This window comes from Canis lupus, chromosome 1, assembly GCF_011100685.1.
Source record: "Canis lupus familiaris isolate Mischka breed German Shepherd chromosome 1, alternate assembly UU_Cfam_GSD_1.0, whole genome shotgun sequence".
Taxonomy (NCBI): domain Eukaryota; kingdom Metazoa; phylum Chordata; class Mammalia; order Carnivora; family Canidae; genus Canis; species Canis lupus.
In genome coordinates, this window is record NC_049222.1 from 43568931 (window position 1) to 43593674 (window position 24744).

Sequence of the window (24744 nt, forward strand, 5' to 3'; positions counted from 1 at the left end):
TCCCGAAAGCTTGGGTGGGAACTTCCCGGCCGGCATTTAAATACCGCGGGATTCGCAGAGGCCGGAAGGGGGCGGGGCGGGAAGTGGTGGGAGTGGGTCCCGGGACCGTCGGCCTCTTTAGAAGCCGGGTCGGAAACGCCTCTCTGAGTCTCCTCGGGCGCTGTGCTGTCCTGGAAGGCGGAGGCTGCAGCCTGCCACGCGGTTTTCTGACGTCGAGGCTGTAGTTCCCGAGCCCCGAGTGAGGACTCGGCAGGGGAGGGAGGGGAGCTGAGGACACAGCCCCGGAAGTCCTCCAGCGCCAGCCGCGCTTTTCGTCTCCGAGAGCGAGCTGTAGGCTGGGCATCGCCGTGTGTACGTGCGGCTACGGCTCTTCCTTTTTCTCTGCTCGTGCCTCTTTTCGACGGTGGGTAAGGCTCGTGTTAATGAGGGCGGGACTAGCGCCAGGAGAGTGATTTCCCCAGATCCGCTTTCCTGCCCCCTTAGGTGCCACGTCATTTACTCGCTTTCAAACTTCCTTCCTTCCTCAGCGAGTCTGCTGCCCATCCATCCTCACTCCTAGTTACCGTTAGCTACCTTGGAAAGGGATTGAGTGATTCCTCAATCGGTAACCAGTAAACCACAGCGCAGCGAGCCTCAGAGTCCCGCCTTCGGTAGCCCAACCTCCTCCATCTCTCTCCAAAAACCTTGAGCTAGCGGATTGGTGCCTGGGATACTGTGGTTTGTTTGTATAATGCTCTGCACCTTTCAAAAGAGCTTTTCAGAGCCACCCGAGGGACGGATATAAAGGAATAAATAAAACCAAGACAGTCCTGGGGATGCAAAGGCTGACTCAGCCTGGGAACTCCCACTACCTAACTGCTTTGCGCAGGATGTTCTAAATGTTTTCACTGTTGAGAGAGCTGAAATACTGTAAACTCGTGGGGTTTTGTTTGTTGTTGGTTTGTTTTTTTTTTTAATCAAGTGGTATATACGGGAGCCTTTTACAAGGTTAGGTCATCCCTAAGTCGTCTAATCAAAACTATTAAGGTGAAGTAAAATTCTTGTAAAGTGAGCTTGCATTGTCTCAATTCATTCCTTAGGTCTACAGACAAATGCAAAGTGGAGGAATGAGATGACTCCAAATTATATAGAGCAGAAAATAGGTATTGCTACTTAAAAGCTCCAAGTAATTACCTCAATTATTGGTTTCACTTTGTGTATTCAAGCCACATTACTTAATAAAATTGTTTGAGATAGTGGTTGAAACCCATTTTATTTTAATTCTGATCCGAGTGTAGAACAGGACTGAGCAGGCCATTTTTTAACTTTATTGGAATCAGTTATTTCCCAAATCTAAACTCCACTTTGAATTTTTTTTTTTAAACCATAGAAATGGCGGGAGTCATTTGAACTCAACACGATTAATCTCTCTCAGCTGAGTTCTCAGAACAAGTTATTTCAAGAATATACTTTATTATTTATAAAGGTGAAAAAGTGTGAGAAGCGATAACTTTATGGAACACTGTAAAGAATCCAGCCAGAAATTATATTCCCTAAGATGCATAAGCAATTTAAGTAATATAAATAAGTGTACTTTTTACTCTGTTACACCAATGAGGAAACAGTAACTTGCTCTACAGATACAATGGTGAATTCTTTATTAATTCAAAACATTTTAAAAAAGTGTAATGCATGTGCATCTTACAATAATATCCATAGGTTTCCACAATATAGTCAAATGAAAACAACTGTAGTTTGATTTACTTTGAAAACTCAAAAAAAAAAATAGTTTGAGACTTCTGAATTTCCTTACATTACTGTCATGCTCAAATTTGAGTATTACATATTGAAGATTCTAGCATTTTCAGAAAGTCTATTATTTGTACAGAGGTAAAAAGATAACATAGATTCAAGGGCGGGGAAATAAAAACCCAAAACAACTTAAATTGGAGGAAATATAATCTAGATTATCTATTCAATTTATAAGTACCTACAGTATTCTGACAGTGCCAAATAACCAAGCATGTGTCTCAAGTTGCATTCATGCATTCACAACTCCTTTATGGTCCACTAATATTAGCAGACTACAAAATATGGATATATAGATTAAGTACAATGAACATGGTAGTAAAAAATTGTACACATTCGATATGATAAATTTTACAAAACTAAACACATTGAAATTATTTTTATATTTAGCAAACACCCTAAAATCATATGCAAGAAGTTGTATATATGACAAATAGGTTAGAGCAAGGGGGAAAAAAATCAAGTCTTTCACATTATTTCAATAATCAGTGTTCATTGTTCTGTTGAGGACAATATGGAAAAGCACTCAGCAAAAAATAATAGATTTAAATTACCTCTTCTGACAATTAAAATAAAATCTTTACTATCCAAGGGATGTAGAGGATAAAGTAAAGATAGTTCAAGGCAGAAAATTCACTTTCACCTCCATTAAGTGAATATTTAAGCTATAGTTTTGGAGTTTTATTTTCCCATTTCAATTTCTAGTTTATTGTATTTTCTTCATGGTATATGTTAGCAGTCATTTAATGGAACCTAATAGCAGTGCTGAGGATTCTGCTTAGAATTTTTTTAGCTCAGTGTTAATGTCCAGTATCTTTACCTCTAATTTGATCTCTTAATAATGTATTGCTTTACAGTGGTGAAACCTAATAAACACTACCTCAACCAGATGGTCAAGGTCAATAGTAACAGTGGTAAGTCATGATGATGGTATGTACCTTTGATATAAATAGCACTTTACTTCTGTGGTCTTCCAGAAACTGGTAACACCTGTCTAATCGTGGGAAAAACATCAAATTCCAATTAAGGGACATTTTACAAAGTACTAGACCAGTATTCTTCAATACTGTCAGGGTCATCAAAAACAAAACAAAAAAAAATTTGAGAAACTGTTGCAGCTCAGAGGAACTTAAGACAGGATGACTAAATGTTGTATGTATCTTGAATGAAATCCTTGAACAGAAAAAAGACATTAAAAGCTGAGGAAATCTGAATAAAGTGTGGACTTAATGCATCAATATTGGTTCATTAGTTGTGACAAGTGTCACAATGGGTGTGCAGTATATGGAACCTCTCTGTATTATCTTTGCAACTTTTCTGTGAATCTAAAACTATTCTAAAATAAAAGGTTTAATGAAAAATTTTATGAACACACAACCACTTTTTTTCTTTTAATTTCATATTTTCATGGTAAAATTGTTTTAAAAATCATACCAGAATGCTTTCTATTCCATGCCAATATCAATGTTTTCTAATAGTCTCTCATAACTTAGTTTTAGCTTTACTTCCACATATTTATTTGCCAAATTACTTGATGTTTATATTCTTCCTATCCTTGGGAATGTTTTTTATTTCCTTTGGAAATAAAATTTTCAAATGATTTATTTTTTATTTATCTTATTTAAGCATTTATTTTAAGCCTACAATATTATATACACATTTGCATACACACATCTATATATTTATATCCATGTATGTGTGTCATTGAAAAAAATCTACTTCTTGGTTGTAGGTCCAGTGTGATGTTCATGAACTGCAGACTGAATTTGAATCATATTAATGAACAAAGCAGTAACAGATTCATATGGTCCTCCGTCTTGAAATAAGCATGGTTGTATTTGTTTGAATAATTAAATCATTTTCAAAGTATACTTCCAAAAGAAGAGAAAAGTGCATTAAGGTGGCATTTAATTCCTATATTTTTGAAGTGAGAATAATTATTGAACTGGAGAATTTTGATAATAATAAATATATGTCACACTTTATGCTTTCCATGTTGACCTCTTTTAATTCTCATGGCCACCTTGTAAATGGAGTATCCCTACTTGAAGATGAGGAAACAAGCTCAGAGAGGTTCAATATAATGTTTGCCCAAAGTCACATGAGACAGAAAGGTAACCTGATTTCAAATTTATAAGTAAAGCCTGGTATTTGGGAACGACAATCTCAGTCTGCGCACTATCATGTGTTTCAAAGATACTATAAGAATGTTACAGGGAAGATCAGCAGCCATGTTTTTGGTATCAGTTTTATTGATAAATATTTGCAGTAGTAACAAGTGAGGAATAACTAAAACTTTTACAGATTTAATACTGTTTTCTCAGGAGAACAAGCATTTTATATTGGTCAGAAATTTAAAAAGAACTGACAAGAGCATGCAAATATAAATGTTTGCATAATATATTTTGAAAATTAGGGTCATATGCTGTTAATATAAATACACAGGAAAGAGAATTTTCCAGAACTATCCTTACCACCTTTCGAAATAATTTGCCATTGTTTCCAAAGTTTTTAAAATTCATGTTTGTTAGGGTTCTATCTATAGGCATTTTAGGCCTAAGAAATTTTAGGTGGCTATTGAAAGAGTTCTTATTTTCCTGTTTTCTGATTGTATTTAACATTTCTTCCTTCTTTATTTATTCCTCAAAGCATCTGATAGATTGTATTTTTTGCGAATGTAACTTGTAACAAATTACGATATGACATTTTTTTTCAATATGTTAAAAGTGTATAGAAAAAAATGGATACGTTCAAAACTAAGAATCAGGTATTATCTTAAGTCAGCTTAATGGGGTGAAATTGTATTTTTGCCCCTAATATATAAACATTATTTACCTATTTCTATAGTCCTTTTGCAAAACTGAACTATTAGGTAAATATATGATATGCATTTCATTCTGTAAGTAAGAACTTAGGCAGCATTAAAGGACACTAGTAAACACCCCATGCACCATGACCAAATATCAGAGCTGGTCATCCTATGTACATATTTTAAGGTCTTAAAAAAAAAAACAAAAAAAACCAAAAAAAAAAACACATTACGGTCTTGATTTTTACACTCCATAACGTTGATATCAAAATTGTGTTTTGCTATTGTTGTTCATATGCCAGTGCACCCATTGTGCTTAGAGCTGCCCTATAACACTGTTGGAACATCAATATTACCATTGAGTAACATAATAACAATTATTTAGCGTAAAGAAGAAGAAGTGTCATCCATCCATTATTAGTGTGATCTATGTACAAGATCCATCTCTGAAGAAATCTGGCTCTCCAATTTGTTATATATATTTATATATAATCTATACCCTCTACTTCTCTTTCAATGATAGACACTCTGAATTTAGGCACTATAGAAAGAGCATTAATCTCTTTCTGTGTGCATTAGCTGATTCTAACAGTACACAAAGATATCCTGACAATCTAAAACACAAAATGTACCCTTCTAAAGTGCTAATTTGTCCCCAGGGAGGAATATATTCACTAGGAAAAATCAAATTCTACCATAACAAATATTGTGCTCTTGGAATGGTAGCATAGACACCAGTTGAGGGCATTTTGTGTGTTTATTACAGCTCTGTAATTAAAACAGAAAGAGTTATACTATACTTTAAAAATTGGTAGAGTTGCAAATATACAGACATACTCTTAGATAGAAACTTTAAACAATTTAATTTTGAAATTAAATGAGAAACCTCCCCTCCCCCCCAAATAGGAATTTAGCGCAGAAGTGCTTCCATAACATGGTTACCAACATCCAATGTGTAAATCTGCTCTAGAATCATTCTCAGCCCAACTTCCAAACCAGGTTTCGAAAGGATATACTAACTTCAAAGTCTGTATTCTACAAATGCCCAGGTTAGAGATTAGGACTCTTTATAAGGGCCCTTATCTTTTACATTTGGTAAAATATTAAAGGTATTGTCAAACAGACAATTCATCTAATAGTCCAAAGTATCTTATAAAGATAACTTATGGCTAGCAGGTCACCATCATTTATAGTAACAACAAGAATATAAAGTCGACATTTAAAAAGATTGATGCATGCAGTGTATCATAGTATATTACATATTTTCTATTCATGTGCACCAATTTATTGTGCCTCAAACATAGCAACAAGTATAATATTACAACATATATGTGTATACATCATAGAAGCATGATAAACTCAATTCTAATCAAGAAGAAATTAAATAATTTAGGAACAATAGAACTTCACAATAGAAGTGATGATTCTTTTAGGTTTTTCTTCACTCTTTTGGAAAAAAATAGGACTTTTGTAAACATCTTCATAGCTATCTTTTTTTCAACATATTACTGAAAACTACTCAAATAGTAAATATCTAATTGACATGGATAAAGTATGTCTTAACACACTAACACTTTCAGACAAAAACAGGCATTTGTTAAAAGAAATTATTATAAATATTTTCTATCTTGTATTCTAACTACATTTTCATAAATAATGTATTTAAAAGTGCTGAATATGGTAGGATAGTCAGCAACGCCAGTGTAAACAGAACATTTTGTTTTCTACTCTGCAAACTTTTTTTAATCCCATTTTGTCAAACACTGCAACAGTTAAAATATTTGCATAGGGAATAGATAATAGCCCTTTTAACCATATCTCCTGAATTCTATATAAATTAGAAAATCAAATTCACTTAAAAAAACAATTCTTGAAATGTCTTAAGTTTTATGGAAAAAGAAACTTACGATGCCAACCTTTCAAGTAAAATAAATTTTAAAAAGAAAACCCCAAACTTGTTTCTTTTAAAAATGTATAATAAATTAAAAAATGAGAGGTAGTTAAAAAATGACAAAAACCTACATTTTAATATCATCCTTAATATAAGGCCAGTATTCTCAGTGGATATAAATATTTTTAAAACTTTCACTTTAGGTGACTCAATACTATATTTATTAAGTTAAAAAAATAGCCTCCAGGGGATATTAATATTCAAATGTAACACCTTGATATAAATATGACACTGACTTTTGTGTGTGCATGATAGGATACTGTTTTCTTGAGTGTCAAAAGTACATGCCAATGTCAGGCAAGTATTCTGTCTTAAAGATTTACCAGTACTTATAAAAAATAATATGGCAGCTAAAGATTTGAGCACTGTACTGCCTTTCAGTTATGGATGAGTATTAATAGTTTGGTTTTAACATTTTTAAAATAAGTCATTCTGAAGATACTATGAAAACAGTTAAGGTCTGAAGTAGAGGATTATCTTCTTCATAACCCTTACAAAACTTCACTTGGTTAAAAACTTAGCTTTTCATTAGATTTTGCTTTCAAGGAAAATATGCCACAGGACAGATGCTATTCATCAAAATGTTTTATATGCTACATGTAGGCATTCCTTTATTAAATCCTATTTTTTTTTAATATCCCAAAACTAAGTTATCGAGCTTAGTAATTTTTTTCTTGCTAAAGTACATACTTTACACAACCGTTTTAGAACTGGAGAGCCAGTCTTTAATAAGTTAATTACAGTATTGGACATCTGATATATACATAGATTTTCTTCTATTACAATTAAAAACAATTATCACTCTTTGATTTGTCATTGAGATAGAATATCTTCAAATTGTTTTGTGCTTTTTTTCTCTTTTCTTCTTCTTATTTGTTGTTTACATAGGCAAACTATTCTGTAAAGAAAATGCCACAGTTTTGGCAGTGAACAACCAGAGGAAATTCCCCCATTAGGATTTCCCAACAAACAGAGATAAATAGCTCTTTTTCCATGTACAGAAATATTGGCTTCAAAATGAGTGTACTGAACACAGTATATAGCATGTTGAATACCATTGTTACAACTTAAAAATTGGCTTTCTCTGTCTTAGATTATATTTAAAAATGCAAACCACAGCCAATTTTTTTGGCAATTATTTCTATAAGACCATATTGCACAAAAGTCCTTAAATACAGATATAAGTTATGCCATTGGATTAAATATTACAACAGCTACGTGGCAAATGAAGCAGTTTTACTTTGCACATGCAGTCTCTGGGGATACACTAGGAGACTGTTCATAGGACTACAAATACAGTTTGCTTGCAAGTAGAATGAGTGTTGAATAAAACAAACTTAATTTGGCAATTCGTTGTTTTTATGTGGTATTTTCTCCAAACTTAACCAGGATCACCTTGATAAAAATGGAGACAAAGACCATATGGTTGTATTTTCACAGTAGCCTGAGGAATGCTAAACTGGAGTTCTCCAGGAACTCAGTTTCTGGTGTTATTTAACTACTTGTATTTCCCATCCCAGCCCTCCAAAATGATTTTTTTTTTTTTTTTTTTTTTTTAGTGAAAATTAAGATTCAGAAGTAGAGCTGGCAGTACTTTCAACAAAGGACTTATAAATTTGAGAGTTCAAAAACCTTGGGAAAGAATCTCTGTGCATTAAGGTATATATCTGAAGTTGGGCATCTTCATACATGTGAGGATTAGGATCCAACAGATTTCTATTGATCACCTCTCTAACTCGAGAATCGAGACTCACCTAAAAAGAAATAAGAGCAGATACATTAAATAACATTTTTTTTCCAAAAGATCTCAATTAAGTAAATACTGGTTTGTGACATTTCAAAGAAACTTCAAAGAGTTAAATTCAACTGCCTAAAATCTTGAGGTTACCTTTTCTTTTCTTTTCTTTTTTTTTTTTTTTTGAGGTTACCTTTTCCAAGGCTACATAACCTTGCATACTTTTCTTCTTCAAAAGTTAAATTAAAAGAAACAAAAAACAACTTGTCTTTAAAACCAAAAATTCAGTTCACAGATATCCTGGCTCATTTGGATTTTTCTTGTCTATGCATTCAACTCAGGGGGTTTTGATCCATTTCTGTTCATTGAGGCACCAGAAAATCCCTAGCCAGAATACAACTTTTTATCCTTTTATGTGACTGCTGAGGTGACTCTCTTGATGGGATAAGGTAAAAATCTAGCAGAGAGTAGTTCTTTGGCAAAAATTAGCATGATACTGAGTGCTGATTCCTGATGGTTTTTTTTTATTATTATTTTTTTATCCATTTATTTGAGAAAGAATGCATGAGACAGCATGAGTGGGTGGGAGGAGCAGAGGGAGAGGGAGAAGCAGGCTCCCCGCTGAGCAGGGAGCCCGATGCGGGGCTCGATCCCAGGACCCTGGGATCATGACCTGAGCTGAAGGCAGACACTTAACCGACTGAGCCACCCAGGCACCCCCTCCTGATGGTTTTATATCCCAGCAAATCCTACAGCATCAAAGTAAGAAACCAGGAATGTAAAATGGTACAGAAGAGCAAAACCACAGCAGGCATTCTCCATGTCTTCTGTGTATTAAAGAGTAAGTAGAACAGTTGCTTGAAGTGGAGTCTTTGAAAGGAGAAATGTAAGTAGGAATTCAGAATACCCATACAAGTAATCAGTACAGTATTATTTAAAAAGCGTAAATAAGTAAAATTCTGCAAATGATAGCTTTTTGTTTTGTTTTCCCTCACTAAATGCTGATCCTGTTGGAGCTGGTAGGACTTCTGGAAAGGGAACTGGTAGGAAAAATAAGTAGTAATAAAGGAATGCTTGGGCAACAGAAGTAAGCTCTGCTCTGAAGTGACATGCTAGCAAATCCTAAGAGGCCAGCCATCCCCAACTTGTCCTGATCGGTCTCATTCCTCACTGTTGAACATGGACTAGAGCATTGTGATCCATATTATCTGTCTCATGAGGTACCCAAGACTATACAAACCTTTCATATTTATAGGTAAACGTTTTGTCATAAGTATTTCACGAAAGCCTTTTTGGTTCCGGCTTCTTTTCCCACCTGCTGTTTGGATTAAGCCTGGGGTCTAAGTCCTAATGACTGAAGTGGCTCATATTCCATCAGATGTTGCTAGATTCTTGAGCTCTGTGATCCCTATTCCATTGGTTTGATTGCTACACCCCAGAGATGGTTGCTATGGGAGGGAGATAGTGATCCAGACTAAATTTCTGTGGCTTAGCTAGACCAACATTACAGAAAAAATTACAGAAAAAATTAAAAGTCTCTTGGCTGAACTACATATTGTCTTAAAGGAATTCTTAAAAAAAAAAAGTACCAGAAATGGATCATTTAGGTTTTATTCTGTGTTACTGCCATTTGAGGTCATCATCAAGTACAAAATAATTTAAAAAATACAGAATTTTTTTCTAAGCTTTTTTTTTTTTTTCTAAGCTTTTTATTTAAAAATATTGTTTATCTCTCTACTCAACAGGAATATTTTGACACTGGAGTTTAAGCCAATTTTATACTGACAAGTGGTGTTATTTGGTAAGATTTCATCTTACCAAATACATTAAACTTTTTGTAGATGTTTTTGCTCTTACTTTCACACTTGAAAATTTTTTGTTTCAATGGAGGAGGAAATGTTACATTAGCAATAAAGAAAGAAAATCATTTATTTCTTAAATAACAGCATAATTAAATATAGTATAATTGTTTGTAGCTAGAACCATATTAGTTACCTGGAGACAGAAATAAAATACCTTGAATTATTAAATGTCTTGAGTCCTCATTGTATAATTTTACTTTTTGCAAATTAAAAACAGAGGTGGAAGATCATAGAGAAAGTAATACCATCCAACATTTAGTAACCTGTAACAAAAACTCATTTGTGATTTCTATTTAAAACATAAAATATTTACCTTAATATCTGCTTGTTTGGAAAGGCTGTCAGTCAAAAGAAGTGTAGAGAGGTCAAATAACAAGGATAAACCCCACAGGTATAATAATCTATAATTTCATCTGGTGGCATCTTTGTGCTTCAGATTGTGGAACATCTATAATACAAATTAGTGGGGGTGGATCCCAGTATGGGCCTGAGCCATAGTCATCATTGGATTCAAGCACAACCAGATGGCTCATAATCCCATCTAATCTGAGGTCCAAGGCTTAAGGGACAAAGAAGTTTCCCATAAATAACTCCTCCTAAGGGAAGAGAAAGTTGAGAAGCACAAGACAAGACCTACCATTGGGCAATGGGAATACTGGTAGTACACAGTCCTCATAAACACATCTAGGTAGGGGAAGAGAGGATACAATGCAGCAGTCACAGCATTTAAAAAAAAAGAAGTACTCCTGTGGGATGGGGCACCAGACAGCTCTTACGGATTGGGCAGCATTCACCCAGCAGTTGTAGCAGTGCTGGAAACAGAGGCTGTGTTGGAGAGGTGGCAAGTGAAGTTTAAGAGTTTCATATGACTTTGTGATAGACTTCAGGGACTTGGAAGCATTCAGTCACACAGGGAGCAGGAGACCAGGGAAGAAGAAAAGCAAGTGACTTGTAAACATACAAATATCCACCAGCAACTTCACAAACTAGTTGGGAGGAAAATGCCATGATTGCTGAAGGTTCAACAAAGGTGGAGGTGGTGTGGAGGGGATTAAGACGGAATTCTTGCTAGTGTGGCTTGGGAAAACCTGGCTCAAACTGAGTGATACACCTGCTTCATCTTGTTACATTTCCTACCCAGTAGAGGAAAACATTGAAATAGGTGAACATTGCCAGAGGTTGCACACTACATTTGACCCTGCATTTCTGTTCTATCCATCAAGATGCAATGGAAATCTTGACTTTGTGGATATTTGGGGCAGAATTTTACTGAAAATGATGAATTTTCAATGGAAGTCTTTTTCCCTTGTGGAAACCCTCCTAAAATTAATCAGATTAATTCCTTAAACAATTCTTTAGATATCGTGATTATGTTTTTTCCTCCATTTTTCCATTTTATTTTTAATTTTATCGAAGTTGCTTTATTTAGGATTCTTTTTGAAGTAAAATTCTGATTTTTTTCCCTTTATAAGTTCATATTAAATTTTACCAATGACAGCTTCTGCACTGGAGATGTTCTTTTTAACTAAATTTAGTTTTCTCATGATGTTTTATAAAGAATATCTGATTCTCCCATCAGTTTTAACAAATTTATACCATGTGTATAAATTTGTGTATAAATATGACTTTTAGTCCTATTACTTTGTGTTGATTATTTTCTACTGAAAATAGTTATAAATTGCAAATAAGACTATTGGAATTTATCTCTTGGAACAAAGATCACTGGTAGGATAAAGTGCAGCAAATATATTCCTGGTAGGGCTCAAATGTTTCTCTTGCCTGCCTGAGAGACAGTTCAGGCATATAGTTATGATTGCTATTTCTTTTTGTCTCAAGCTCTAAGAATGGGTTTATAGAAATCTATAGAAGTTTCTTGAAGAAATTACAAGGCAATGGGCTTACCAGTCAACATATTACAGTTGTAAGGGCATCGCATTTGGAATCAGAAGACCTTGGGCTGTGTTCTCTCTTTCAGATATAGTTCTGTTGTCCTAAAGCAGTTGTTTCACCTCTGAGAATCCATTCATTTCCTTTGCTATAAAATGGTGCCCTCTGTCTTAGTGGCTAAAGGATTCTTGTGAGACTTATATTGTAATAATATATGTGAAACCATTTTGTCAATAACAGAGTTTAAGCCCAAAAGTGCTATTAATGATAATAATTAACCTTAAGTTTCATGACACCTTTTTGATCAAGCACACTGTCTTCAAAACTTTCTATCAACTTGAATTTTGCCTTCTCAGAGTGACCCTACCTAACGACCCCTATTGTAAACACCCTTGACCTCCACCCCCTTTCATGTTTATCACAATTTTTAGTTACTTGCTTATGACATGATTTCTGTCTTCCCAGAATGTAAGCTCTGTAAAAGATTGGCCAGTGTTTTTCTTGTTCATCAACATATTCCCAGCATCTAAGCCAGTATCTGGCTCATAGGAAACAGTCAAATATTTTTTGAATGATCATATGCATGCATAAAGAAATGAATCCAGGAGAATACAGTCAAATGAGTCTTGTTTAGAAAAACTAATTTAAATCATTGAAACTGCTAAATTCACATAATTTTGCTTGGAGAGGCACATACTTGCACACACAGAATCTGCATGTCTATCACATACACATTATTTTTAGATAATTTTGGAATTTAGATAGGTTTACTGTTTTTTTTTTTCCTCCCAGATAGCAACTTGAAAATTCAGAATGAAATCAGAAGAAGCAAACGACTCCTACTACTAATCAAATCACCATGGGAAAGAGCCTGAAAGTGAGAGACTTAATGAGTTTTTGAACTTTTTCTATGCCATTCTACAAAATGAGGCTGAGGCTAGAGAGCACTAAAGTGAGTTGCTTAGTGTCATAAGGATGGTAAGTCGTAGTAGGCTGGATTAGGACAATGCCAGCAATGAACAATGATAAGGAAGTACAGTGATAAGGACAATGCCATCACTAAAGAGATTTGCAGGAAACTGAACACAGTTTTCTTCACTTATGTCTTACATTTGTTGCAAGATTCATAATTATTTATTCATTCAATAGATCAATCCTGTTTATAGTAGGTAATGGCTTTTAATAGTTTTTTTTGAGACTTTATTTTTAAAATAATCTTTACAACCCAACATGGGGCTCAAACTTAGTTCAAGCATTGCATGCTCTACCAACTGAGCCAGTAACCCCAAATGGACTTTTTATTAGTAAAAAGTTGTTTATTTTGCTGGGTTTATCCTTTCAATATTTAACAAATATAAGCTGCCATCAGTATCTGCTATTTGCAACAAGATTACTATTAATCTTAAATTCCTCTTTACTACCCCCATTTTCTCTTTGAGAACATCACATATAAAATTTACTTTTGAAAAAATGCTATTCTTTGTTTCTAGTTGTTTTTTTAATTCCAAATTTGGCCCCTTCCCTCTTGAAATGTACGCTATACCAAGAAATGGAAGTTATATTGTCTCCTGATTACAAACATCTATTTTATAACATAATGCTCAAATTATTAAAAATGCCTAAAACATGCTCTTCAAATAATGAAATGTAATTTCAAGCACACTTGCTTCATGAAGAAAATAAGTTCTCTCTATATAAATAATTTCAAGAATGTAGGCTTTCTCTGTGTTTAGCCAAGAGGAGCATGATAACTCAGTCAAATTAAGATAAAACAAGAGTCTAGGGAAGAAAGATGAGGTTCTAGTTAAGAATGGAATCCATAAAAAAAAAAAAGATGGAATCCATGACAATTTTTAGTTAATTAGACATTATTTTTATAAATGATTCAAATATTCATGTTTAAAAATATTCTGAATAAGTAGGAACAATAGAGTTTCAGAGGTAGAAAGGCCAGATTGGCCCCAAACGGGAAATGGGTCCCAACTCCAATTAGTTCGTAGAGGCTGCTTTGAATATTGTGTTGAAAGAAATTCTCAGGTTAATTCTGGGAATAGCAGTGAGAACCATGACTGATTAGCCATGTCACTTGGTGGAGAGAATGCACTAAGTAGCACAGGAGCCTTACCACTATCATTCTGGATTGGTTTACTATTCTTTGTTTCCCTTTTTATCTTTATTTTTGTAAACAAATTGACTAACAAATTAGAGAAGTGAACTAATTTATCCCAGGCCACACAATCAGGTTGAAGCAGAGCCAGAACCAGTATCCCATGCACTTGAATGATTGGTTCAGTGTTCTTAGTACTATATAGGCAGGGCTGTCTTCATGTGACATGTATTTTCTCCAGTGTCGGAAAACAAAATTTGAAGGGTGACTACTGAAATTTATATGCTAATAAAATCCAGGTAGAATTGGTTAGATGCTCAGGTTCCAGATAGTCTACAAACCTGAAGAATGTATTTCTGATGTTAGAACCACAAAGTGGCGTCAGTAATAAATGCATTGAGGCTATGAATACTTTTTCTATATTAATGAGGGGAATAAAAAATAAAACAATCTTTGTGTATCCAATTCCAGGTTTTTCATTTTGTAGAGACAGTACTACTGGAGTAGTCTGGAATGCCAATAGTAATTATTACTTAACAAAATTTTTAAAGCTTAATTAGATATACCTCATTAGAAGTGAAATAGTTTATATAGCCTTCCAAACATAGAGATTGCTAAAGTAGACATGGATTCATTTTACAGATTGCAAAGTGAGGAGTATAAGGCAGTTATTGGGGCCACATCCCTGATTGAATGAGGCACCAGTGAGCACAGCCTATTTCTAGAGAACTATAAATGTCTGCACACACAGAAGAGGAGTGTGGAGCAGAAGGTAGCAGGTCAGGATGTTAAATGTGCAGAAACAGAAAAGATAAAAAGAGGGTGGTATGGAGAACGGAAGGATTCAAGAACCTCTAAATTCCAATGCTTTAAAGCATGTCTGGAGCTCTGTCATTCAGCACTCCAGAGGCCTAGCTACACAACTAATTCCTCCCTCATCAATTGCTTTTAACTCTGGCAGCTGGAGCATTTCTCAGGATCAAAAAAAATTTTTTAAGTTAATGGAAAAGTGTTAATTTGGTTGCTTGAAATGTTCCTTATTTATTAGGTACATTTCGGCAATGGCAAAAATAGAGCACACTTTGAATAACAGGATAATTGGAATGAATAAATGAATGAATGAATAAATAAAATTGTTATTATCCATCTTTCCCCTAAAATAGTAATGGCTCATAAAGGCCCATTCTTCAGTTCTATAAAAAATATCATAAGCATCAACAAACATGGGAAGCATTTTTTTTTTTTAAACCTCCTGTTACAGAGGTTTTCAAACTAGTAATACACATGGAAAGCTTGTTAAAAGTCCAGATTCCTGGGCTCTATTTCCAAAAATTCAGATTCGGAAGTCCTAGGTAGGCCTCAAGGATGTGCTTGTTAAACAAACACTCCAGGTAATTCTCACACAGGCGATCTGGGACCACACTTTGAGAAACACTGCCCCACAGGAATTCTTCTTGTCCACTTTAGGGTGAGTCACTGTATTCACCAAATTATACTTAACAGGCTTTGTAATGTTCTGAAAAGCAAATAGCCTACCACACAATTCAGCAAGAGATAAATGATCAAAGCATGCAGAAACCTAGCCTTCAAACCTATGTTCAGGTAGATTCTCGAAGTAAAATCTCACTTATCTATCTAGGGAAGGCTTCTAGCCTCTCCACAGAGCCCCATGCATTACCCAATGTAGACAGAAGTCCCTTTGGATTCACCCTTGGTCTTAGGAAGCCCACATTAATATTTTCCAGATTTTTACCTCTTTTGGTGATAGTATAGAAATGTAATCTTCATAGATCATTCTGGCCTTTTCTTCAATGACTTTTTTGTTCTGCTCTTTCTTTAAGTCTTCACAAGCAAGCCAGAAAAGTAGGTTCTCTTCACTGTATTCTGTTCGGAGAAACTCTCTGAAAAGGTTTCTTCCTGCTGGGGCCTTCATCATCTTGTCAAAATTTTGAGACCAGGACAAGACTTCATCTGAAGTAGGATTTTGACTGCAAAGACAGAATTGGGCCATAATCAAAGGCAACTTGGACCTAAAAATTCTTAGTCCAGGTAGGGGAGAAAAGATAGAAACGGCTATTTACTTGCTGCCATCTAGTGGCCACTGCCCATTACTTTGGCCAGATCTGGCAAGTGTCAGGACGAGGCTTAGTTATTTCTGGGTAATAAGAAAAATTCATTTTGGCCCAAATGTGTGTTACAGAGCAAAGCATTCAAATAGCAAGGGGCTATGTACACTATGCACATGGTTATCTCAAATTTGTAACGAAGCCTGGAAATGTTCAGACCTTAATGTATTGCAAATTGACAAAGACAGCCTATGCATTAATTTGAAAGGCAAACTGCATTTTTTTGTTTGCATCTGATGTATATTTATGCATTTATTTCTATTTTTTGATGTAGATTTTACTGTTTAAAGCTATAAGGTACACATTCCCTTGTCTTCTCTGATAGCTACTTTTTCATTTGTCACTAGATCTGAAATATAAATACATTGTGTGTACTTGTTACATATTTTCCTAGGCTCTAGCATTACTATATTTGAATATTATGAATGAAGTATTACACATGAATGGCATATGAGATTTAAAAATCGCAGGGCCTTTATAATGACACTGAGGACTTTCTAGATCTTTATATTCAAATTTTCAGTGACTATGTTCATGCAGAAAGCACCAGTTATTACTCCCTTTGCTTATACATCAAAGACACGGAAAAGAGAAGCTTGGAGATTCTCACAGTAAATTGGTCCTGATCTTCCTTTCCTGTCCATTGGTTTATTTAAGAATTTTCCAACCTCCTCAAAGTTAAAAGTAGAACTACCCTGTGATCCAGCAATTACACAAGTAGGTGTTTATCCAAATAATACAAAAATACTAATTCAAAGGGATACATGCACCCCAATATTAATGGCATATCTACAATAGCCAAATTATGGGAAAAAAGTAATGAATGAATAAGGAAAATATGATTTATATATATAAATCACACACACACAAACACAAATGGAGTATTACTCAGCAATGACATTGGATGGAATTAGAGGGTATTATGCTAAGTGAAATAAGTCAGAGAAACACCATATGATTTCACTTCTATATGGAATTTAATAAGCAATAAAAATTAACAAAGGAGAAAGAGAGGCAAACCAAGAAACAAGACTCTTATCTCTAGAGAACAAACTAATGATCACCAGAAGGGAGGTGGGTGGGGAAATGGGACTAGGTGATGGGGGTTAAGGAGTACACTTTTTGTGGTGAGCACTGGGTGATATATGAAAGTGTCGAATCACTGTATTGTACACCTAAAATTAATGCTATGCTGTATGTTAAATGGAATTTAAATAAAAACATTTTAAAAAAGGAAAAGAAATAATTTTCCAACCTGAAATACACTTGGTGAAAGAAATATTTGTATTTTATTTTTTATTTTTTGACTAAGCATTTTAAATAGATGTTACTATTCCAAAATATCTGAACTTCCTCATTCATTTAAAAAATTTTAAGATGGAAAAATTACCATGAAGCACCAACATTAAGATTTTTTCATAGGAAGCAGAAAAAGAAAGTACCTATAATTATACAAGTAATCTACTTGTATTTTAATTTTGTTCTATAGATATTACAATGAGAAGTTGATTTTCATTTTGGAGAAAATACTTGATTAGAGTCTGTTCTGATGGAAAATGGAAGAGGGACTAGCTGAGTGCCCTTTCTGACCAACTTTGGTAATTATGTATCTTTTTGTGTGTATTTTAGACTCTGATAAACAGCAAAATGCAGAAAAAATATTCATGGAAAAGAGAAGAATTAGGACAATCGGGGGCTAATTCATTTTAACATTAATTCCTTTTTAAAAGAGAAAGATAAATTCAGGCAGTGTTTTAGCTGATAGCTGAACACAGTTAATAGAAAAACTGATGAAAAGCAGTTGCCATCACAAAATAAGATCTCCCAGACTGAGAATACATTCATTTCACAAGACCATCTTGAGGGGTACCAGGACACGAGATACTTGAGCATGGAGTAGATGTAAATGGTGTACAAATACAGGACACAAGTACAAGGTAAAACACACTTACCATTCCTCTAGGACTTGGATACTCTCCATTTTTGTGGTATGTGTGGGTCTTCCTGCATTTTCCCCTCTTTCTTCATTCCTAACAGTGAGGCTGCAAGGTAGTATAATACTTTATTGTGTCTAGGGAAAACCAATATTTAAAGAAAAGAAAAAAAATGGCAGAAACTATTTCATAGAAGAATTTTATTCTTAACTATGTGAGAATATATAAAGTACACAAAGAGTGATGCCATTTTTAAATGGGGAAGCCTATGTTAATTAAATGAAAATAATTATTTAGCAAAATAATGAAGTAAATAATCTCAAAAATGGGTACTGTTATACGTTCTGTCTTCATCCTTACATAATTTGAATTACTTAAGATCTCCCAAGATACACAATTATATGCTTTAATATTTGATATACAACATCATTGTTACTCTCTGGAGTAATGTCATTTTGACTTTTGGTTAGTTCCATTCACTGTTTTCTATTTATTTTCCCCCACTAATAGCTAAGAAGATAAAATGTTTCAGAATCTAAAACAAAATTTGCTCAATTCACATCATCATTTTCTGCATCCTAGGTGTTCTGTCCTGGATACCATCAATCCTCCATCCACTCAAGTTCGAACTACTGGATTTATATTTGACTTTGTCATTGTCCTTCCCTCCCGTTTAGTCAGTTGTTCATGTCTTGAGAGGGGCAGGCCAGCCACTGTGAGGGTATGGGTAGGAGCATTGGTCAGAGGGGTCTCTGTGTCTCTAGAATGTAAATTTTAAAATTCTGCAGGATTTTAGTTCTGCTTTAGTAACCCAGAACACAAATTGTCCGATTCAGGAAAACTGCTGCTGAGCAGCACTATAGGGTGGAACACTCAAGGTTCCAGATGTAAACGAGACATAATGAGGGAGGTTATGGGCAATACTGTGAAACGGTATTGGGATGACTCAATTTGAGCTACTGAATAGCAATTAGCAAACTGATCCCTCTTTCTAAAAGCCCTGAAGCTTCATGGGAGCCGGTCAGAGACAAAAAGTTCAGATAACATGCCTTTCACTTGTTGGACATTCATTTATTCAATGAGGGGAAATGGAAACTATTATTTCCTAGTGCCTATTATGTGCCAGGCGCTGTCCCTTTTATTGTGCCCATTTTATAGATGAGCAAACAGAGCCACAGAGATGTCTAGTAGGTTGGCCCAACATTGGACACTAAATATGTTGTACGGTTGTAATTTGAATCCCATTCTATCACACAACTCTGTACTCTTTATTGAGTACACGTTAAAAATTATGCTCTCTGATAGGCGTCGAGGCAATATACTACTTGTGTGAATGAATAAAAGGGGCACTAAATATGGTTGTGGTGGAAAGAAGGGGGCTAGTGGGATGAGGATTCCAGCAAATCATTGTTAATTTGAGAAGTTCGGCAATGAAGTGGAGACATCGTCTCATTAATTCAATTTTTTTAAGATTTATTTCAGACAGTGTGTGCATGTGCACGTGAATGGGGGGAAGGGCAGAGGGAGAGAATCCTCAAGCAGATTCCAAGCTGAGTGTGGAGCTCAATGCAGGACTTGATCTCACAACTCATGATATCATGACCTGAGCCAAAACCAAGAGTTGGACGCTTAACTGAGCCACTCAGGCACTCAAATATTAATCCATTCTTTCATTCTCATAGGCAAGAGGAAGGAAAGAGAGAATGTTGCAAAGGGAAGAATCAAAGGAAGAGGGGCCAATCTGCAACTGAAAGAGACTAGATAGGAAAATCTACTTGGGAAAAGTAGACTACCCGGATAAAAGAGAACTCAATGGGAATTGCAAAGGTGGTGTGGCTAAAAGGATTCTGGGAAGCTGATTGTTACTTAAACACCCAGCAAACTGACTAGTGTTCAGCAGAGAAGCAGCTTATAATCAAGCAGCAGGTCCAGGTTTATAACCAATACTCAGAGCCTTCAGTGTGGGGAAGGGGGAAAACTGTGAGGTGGGATTCAGAGAGAGAGAGCAGCATAGTTGTTTATGTCTCTGCATGTGGAGACTGAATGTGTCTGCACTTGATGTAATCTAGAACACTTAGCCCTCAATGTGGCAACACACTTAGGTCAGGGAGGTGAGAAGATCCATTAACTTCTCAAAGTACCTCTGAGTAGGAGTGCTTCTCTGGAAGTTGATGTATTTCTAGTAACTATGGGAAAGTGGGTGGGAGGAGGTAGGAATACACTAGGAACAATATCCTGTGAAATTTCCTGGGAGAAATTCATGATGCCAAAGTATATAAAATATGCAGCATTTTTGTAAATTCTGGAAAGATCATATTGAAATAGGAAATTAATACTTATCCTGCCAAGCTTTACTGAGCTTGTATGTGCATATGTGCACGCACATAGTAAAATACCATAAAAAGGCCAGAAAATGAGCCTGGTTTCACTGATTAAATAATAACCTCCTTGAGAATGTATTTCTGTTACATTTCCACAGTGTCCCACAGAGTATGCCATGCAAATGCAGCTGTACTTCACTTTATGCAACATCTTATTTAAAAAATTTGTTCTCAAAAAAATAAAAATAAAAAAATAAAAATAAAAAATTTGTTCTCCATTGCGTCTTTGCTGTAGAGTAACAAATCTGGGATCCACATGCATGATTCACAAGTTTCTGAACAGGAATTCTGGCTCTTAGATCTGTTTCTGTGATATTTACAAACATCTCAAATGCCACCATATTAGAGTGATCATCATGAAATATTGGGTTGTGTTTATATCTTTCATTTCTACAGATGGTAAAATATGGACACACATTTGTACCAAAACTGCTTATGATGGATATTCAATAACTGCTAACTGTTCACTGCTCCATTTCTTGATCTAATATCGGATACAACACTGCCCTGTAGAAAGAAACTGACTTTCAGCAATTGTCAAGCATTCTTTTAATTAACTTTCCTTTACTACTATTCTTAAAAAATTGGTTTCAGAGTTCCAATGATCAAGAACCACTGATAATGCCACTTTAAGATGAAGAAAAATGGATAAAATGATAAAGGAGTTGGTACTAGACTGTTTGCCAACCATGTCTTAGAAATGATAAATGTCTGTCCCCAGTTTCACTTGGTTTTGCTCTAAGTAATATAGTGGAGCTTTTTTTTTAAGGTAATAAATGACAGGAAATATTTGCTCTAGATAAGTACACATACACACTGATAGATCAGTATAGATAGATGATGGATCTACTCATGTGCTTGAGAAAAGCTTTAGAAGTAAATCAAGTTTAACAGTTATGAGGGGGTCGGGTGGAAATATGTTTTTTTTTCACTTTTACAATGTTTACAACATTTTTTTTTTAAAGATTTTATTTGTTTATTCATGAGAGACACAGAGAGAGAGACAGAGACACAGGCAGAGGGAGAAGCAGGCTCCATGCAGGGAGCCAGATGTGGGACTGGATCCCAAGATCTGGGATCACGCCCTGAGCCAAAGGCAGACACTCAACCGCTGAGCCACCCAGCCGTCCCTGTTTACAACATTCTTAACCAACAATTCTGCTTTTTAAACAACTAAAGCTATAAAGAGAATGCATGTACAATGCTCACTGTAGGAGTCTTGATCAAAGCTTAAGTATTTTATAGAAGACAGTGCCAATAATCTAGGCTAAGTATATTAAAATAAGCATTTAAAATTCCATTAGAAATCTTCTAGAGTGGCAACTTTGAGAAGGGAGAAATACATTTGGTACATTTCAGAAAATAAGGAAATCTGCCTTCTTTGTTTAGGGGTGAATTGTTGGTTTGTTTACAGGGGAGTCAGGCTAGTGGGGTGGGTAAACATTACCTGCTGCTTGTTGCAGAGCTTACCTACTGATTCATTATCATGAATGTGTGTAGGGCCTATTTTAGAAAACAGTCTACTTTTGTAGGAAAAACAACTAATTCTTAGGGAGAGCCCTTGAAATAGTTGTCAATAAGATGAAAACTTTACAGTAGCTATGGTAACTCTAGGATAGAGGCCGATCACAAAACCACATATTTTTATACAAAACCTCAACTTAAGAATTCATATGATGCTTGAACTTAATTCTATGACTTCAAGGCTGGAGAAAGATTCACTGTCATTGGTAAAGACAGATACTATTCAATATCTTAAAATTCTCACAGTAGATCAGTTTTTCTTTTTTTATTTAATAGCTTCTACCTCAAATTTTCCAGTGCAAAAATGGAATCAACATCCTTCAGGCTCTGAAAAAGAACTGGTAGGTTATTCTTTAAATCTTTCATTTTTGTTTTTCTCAGTGAAAATACCATGATAAAATAATACTACCGCTTTATTTAGGAGTCAACAACAATTTATAAATATGTATGAGACACCTGGTTCATGCAATGTAGCCTGGGATGGAATTCAAGATGAGTATGACAGCCTCTGAAACTGAAAAGCTCTGACAAGTAAATAATCACACAGCACTCAATGAGAGCTAAAATAGTGGTGTGCATATAGTGTTTCTTAGGTAGTTGGAGTGTCTATGCATTTGCATGAAAGACTTGAGGAGGCTTCGCAGAGGAGGTAATGATTAAACTGAGCTGAACAAAGAACAGGTGTTTAAGATGGAGACCAGGACAAAGGGAATTCCAAGCAGAGAGGGGATGTCACATGTAAGAGGCTCAAGAGTTGTAAAAAGCCATGATATGAATGTAGGTCAAAATGGGCAGATCAGATGTTTCAGGGTGGGAGCAATAAATGAGAATAGGCAGTGAGGTGTGTTATGTAATGGGCCAAGAAAACAACAAGGTGCTCTCCAAATGTAAAATATACCTTTATAATGACTTTAGCTTTCCATGCTTTATTTTCCTCCACTCATAATGGGGATAATGTTAAGATCCACTATACACACAGTTGTAAAGCAAAAACCAAAAACTTGAGACAAAGAGGCAAATTATTGCACATGCTTAATCAAATATAAGGGCAAATGAATCTCATATTAAAATGACAATTCCAGGTTTATTAAAGACCTTTTAATTTCACCGTGAGGAAATAAAAGCCTTACGCTCTGCCATTATTGTAAGTAAACACTTTCTTATACATTACCTTACTACTACTTCCTCACAACAATCCTGTAAGGTAAGGAGGGAAGTTGTTATTCATCATTCCCACTTTATTTCAGAGGAAGCAGTCCCCGAGTTTGATTTACACCATCCCCACAACTACAACACTTCAGGGCTGGCCTTGAACTCTCATCTTCTGATTTCTGGTCTCCTGTTCATCTTCATGATTCAATGCCACTTCTCTTTATATAAAAGAATTAATTGTAGTATTTTTACCTTTTTAGTTATTTACAGAGATTAACTGCTTTTATTTATTTATTTATGTATTTATTTATGTATTTATTTATTTATTTATTTATTTATTTATTTATTTATTTATTTATAAAGCTCTTATTTATTCATGAGAGACACAGAAAGAGAGGCAGAGACACAGGCAGAGGGAGAAGCAGGCTCCCTGTGGGGAAGCCGATGCAGGACTTGATCCCAGGACCCTGGGATCACGACCGAGCCAAAGGCAGATGCTCAACCACTGAGTCACCCAGGTGCCCCAGATTGATTGCTCTTAGATGTCTGGAAGGGGAAAATCTTTAAGATAAACTGGTTGACTGAGTACAAATGCCTCCTCTCTTGGCATTGTCCCACGGCTATCAGGCTAAAGGAGTTACAGCCCAGAGGGCTAAATATACAGTAGATAGTGCCAAGAAGCAATTTCTCAATTTCCTCCCTGGAATTTGAGATGACCAAGAAGGAGCTGTTACAGAGGGTTTTGACAGGGAAGCCTAGATGAGGAAGAGAAGAGGAGATGCTGGTCATGACTGCAGATCAGGTGTTGCTCCGGCAAAGAGCCTCCTCGGAGTACAAGTTGCTCCCATCAGCAGAATAACTTTCAGCAGAAGGAAATGTAGAAAGGAAAATGGCATTAATGTGTTGCTTAGAAAAGAAAATGGAAAAGGCACCAGAAGGTGGGCCAGTAACCATATGCCATCCACAATTTCTCACATATATGAATCAGCCATAGTGAAACCTCTGACTTCAGCCTCATCAGTTTTATGTATACGTTTTGATGAAACAGCTTGGTTTTGAATGGGGTATGTGGGGATGGAAATGGTAGCTAGAAATTTGTATCTGGAAATGTTATACAATACTTGTCCCAAAAAAGTAAAAACACTAAAAAAGTAAAAACACTGCCTCGTAAATATTCTTCCTTTTGTAACCACGTATAATAATCATATGTGAAACAGAATCGTGTCATAAAACAAGTATTTTATTTGGCTTAAGTTTTTATTTAATAAACTTCTCCAAAATAAAATAATCTGCTGTTAAAAATATGTCCACTAGATGGCTGTGTTGCCTTTATAAATATAATTTTTAATCAAATTTGAATAAAAAAACTGAAAAAGTTTCTGGGAGTAATTACCCTTATTTGGAAAAATATTCTTCTACATGTGGAGTTTTGATAATTATATCTTTCTAAGGAACTGGAGGAGAGTCATTCAGTTTTTCTGTGAGTAA

At 35.3% G+C, this 24744-nt stretch overlaps 1 protein-coding gene across 7 annotated transcripts in view; it reads right to left on the reverse strand.

Annotated features, from left to right (window-relative positions):
- Window positions 1-1614: 1614 nt before the first annotated feature.
- The window catches only part of RGS17 (regulator of G protein signaling 17), a 96029-nt gene continuing 72899 nt past the window's right edge, over window positions 1615-24744 (reverse strand). For 3 of the 7 annotated variants that reach the window (XM_038526366.1, XM_038526365.1, XM_038526367.1), the window contains 3 exons: window positions 18218-18307; window positions 15893-16127; window positions 1615-8302 (listed from right to left, as the gene is read on the reverse strand). In XM_038526366.1, coding sequence (XP_038382294.1) covers window positions 8114-8302; window positions 15893-16127; window positions 18218-18307 — 514 coding nt within the window. In that variant the 3' untranslated portion in view covers window positions 1615-8113. Of the gene's footprint in view, window positions 8303-10458; window positions 10594-15892; window positions 16128-18217; window positions 18308-24744 lie in introns of all 7 variants that reach the window. The other 4 variants (XR_005353690.1, XM_038526369.1, XR_005353689.1 and 1 more) reach the window with 4 other exon arrangements.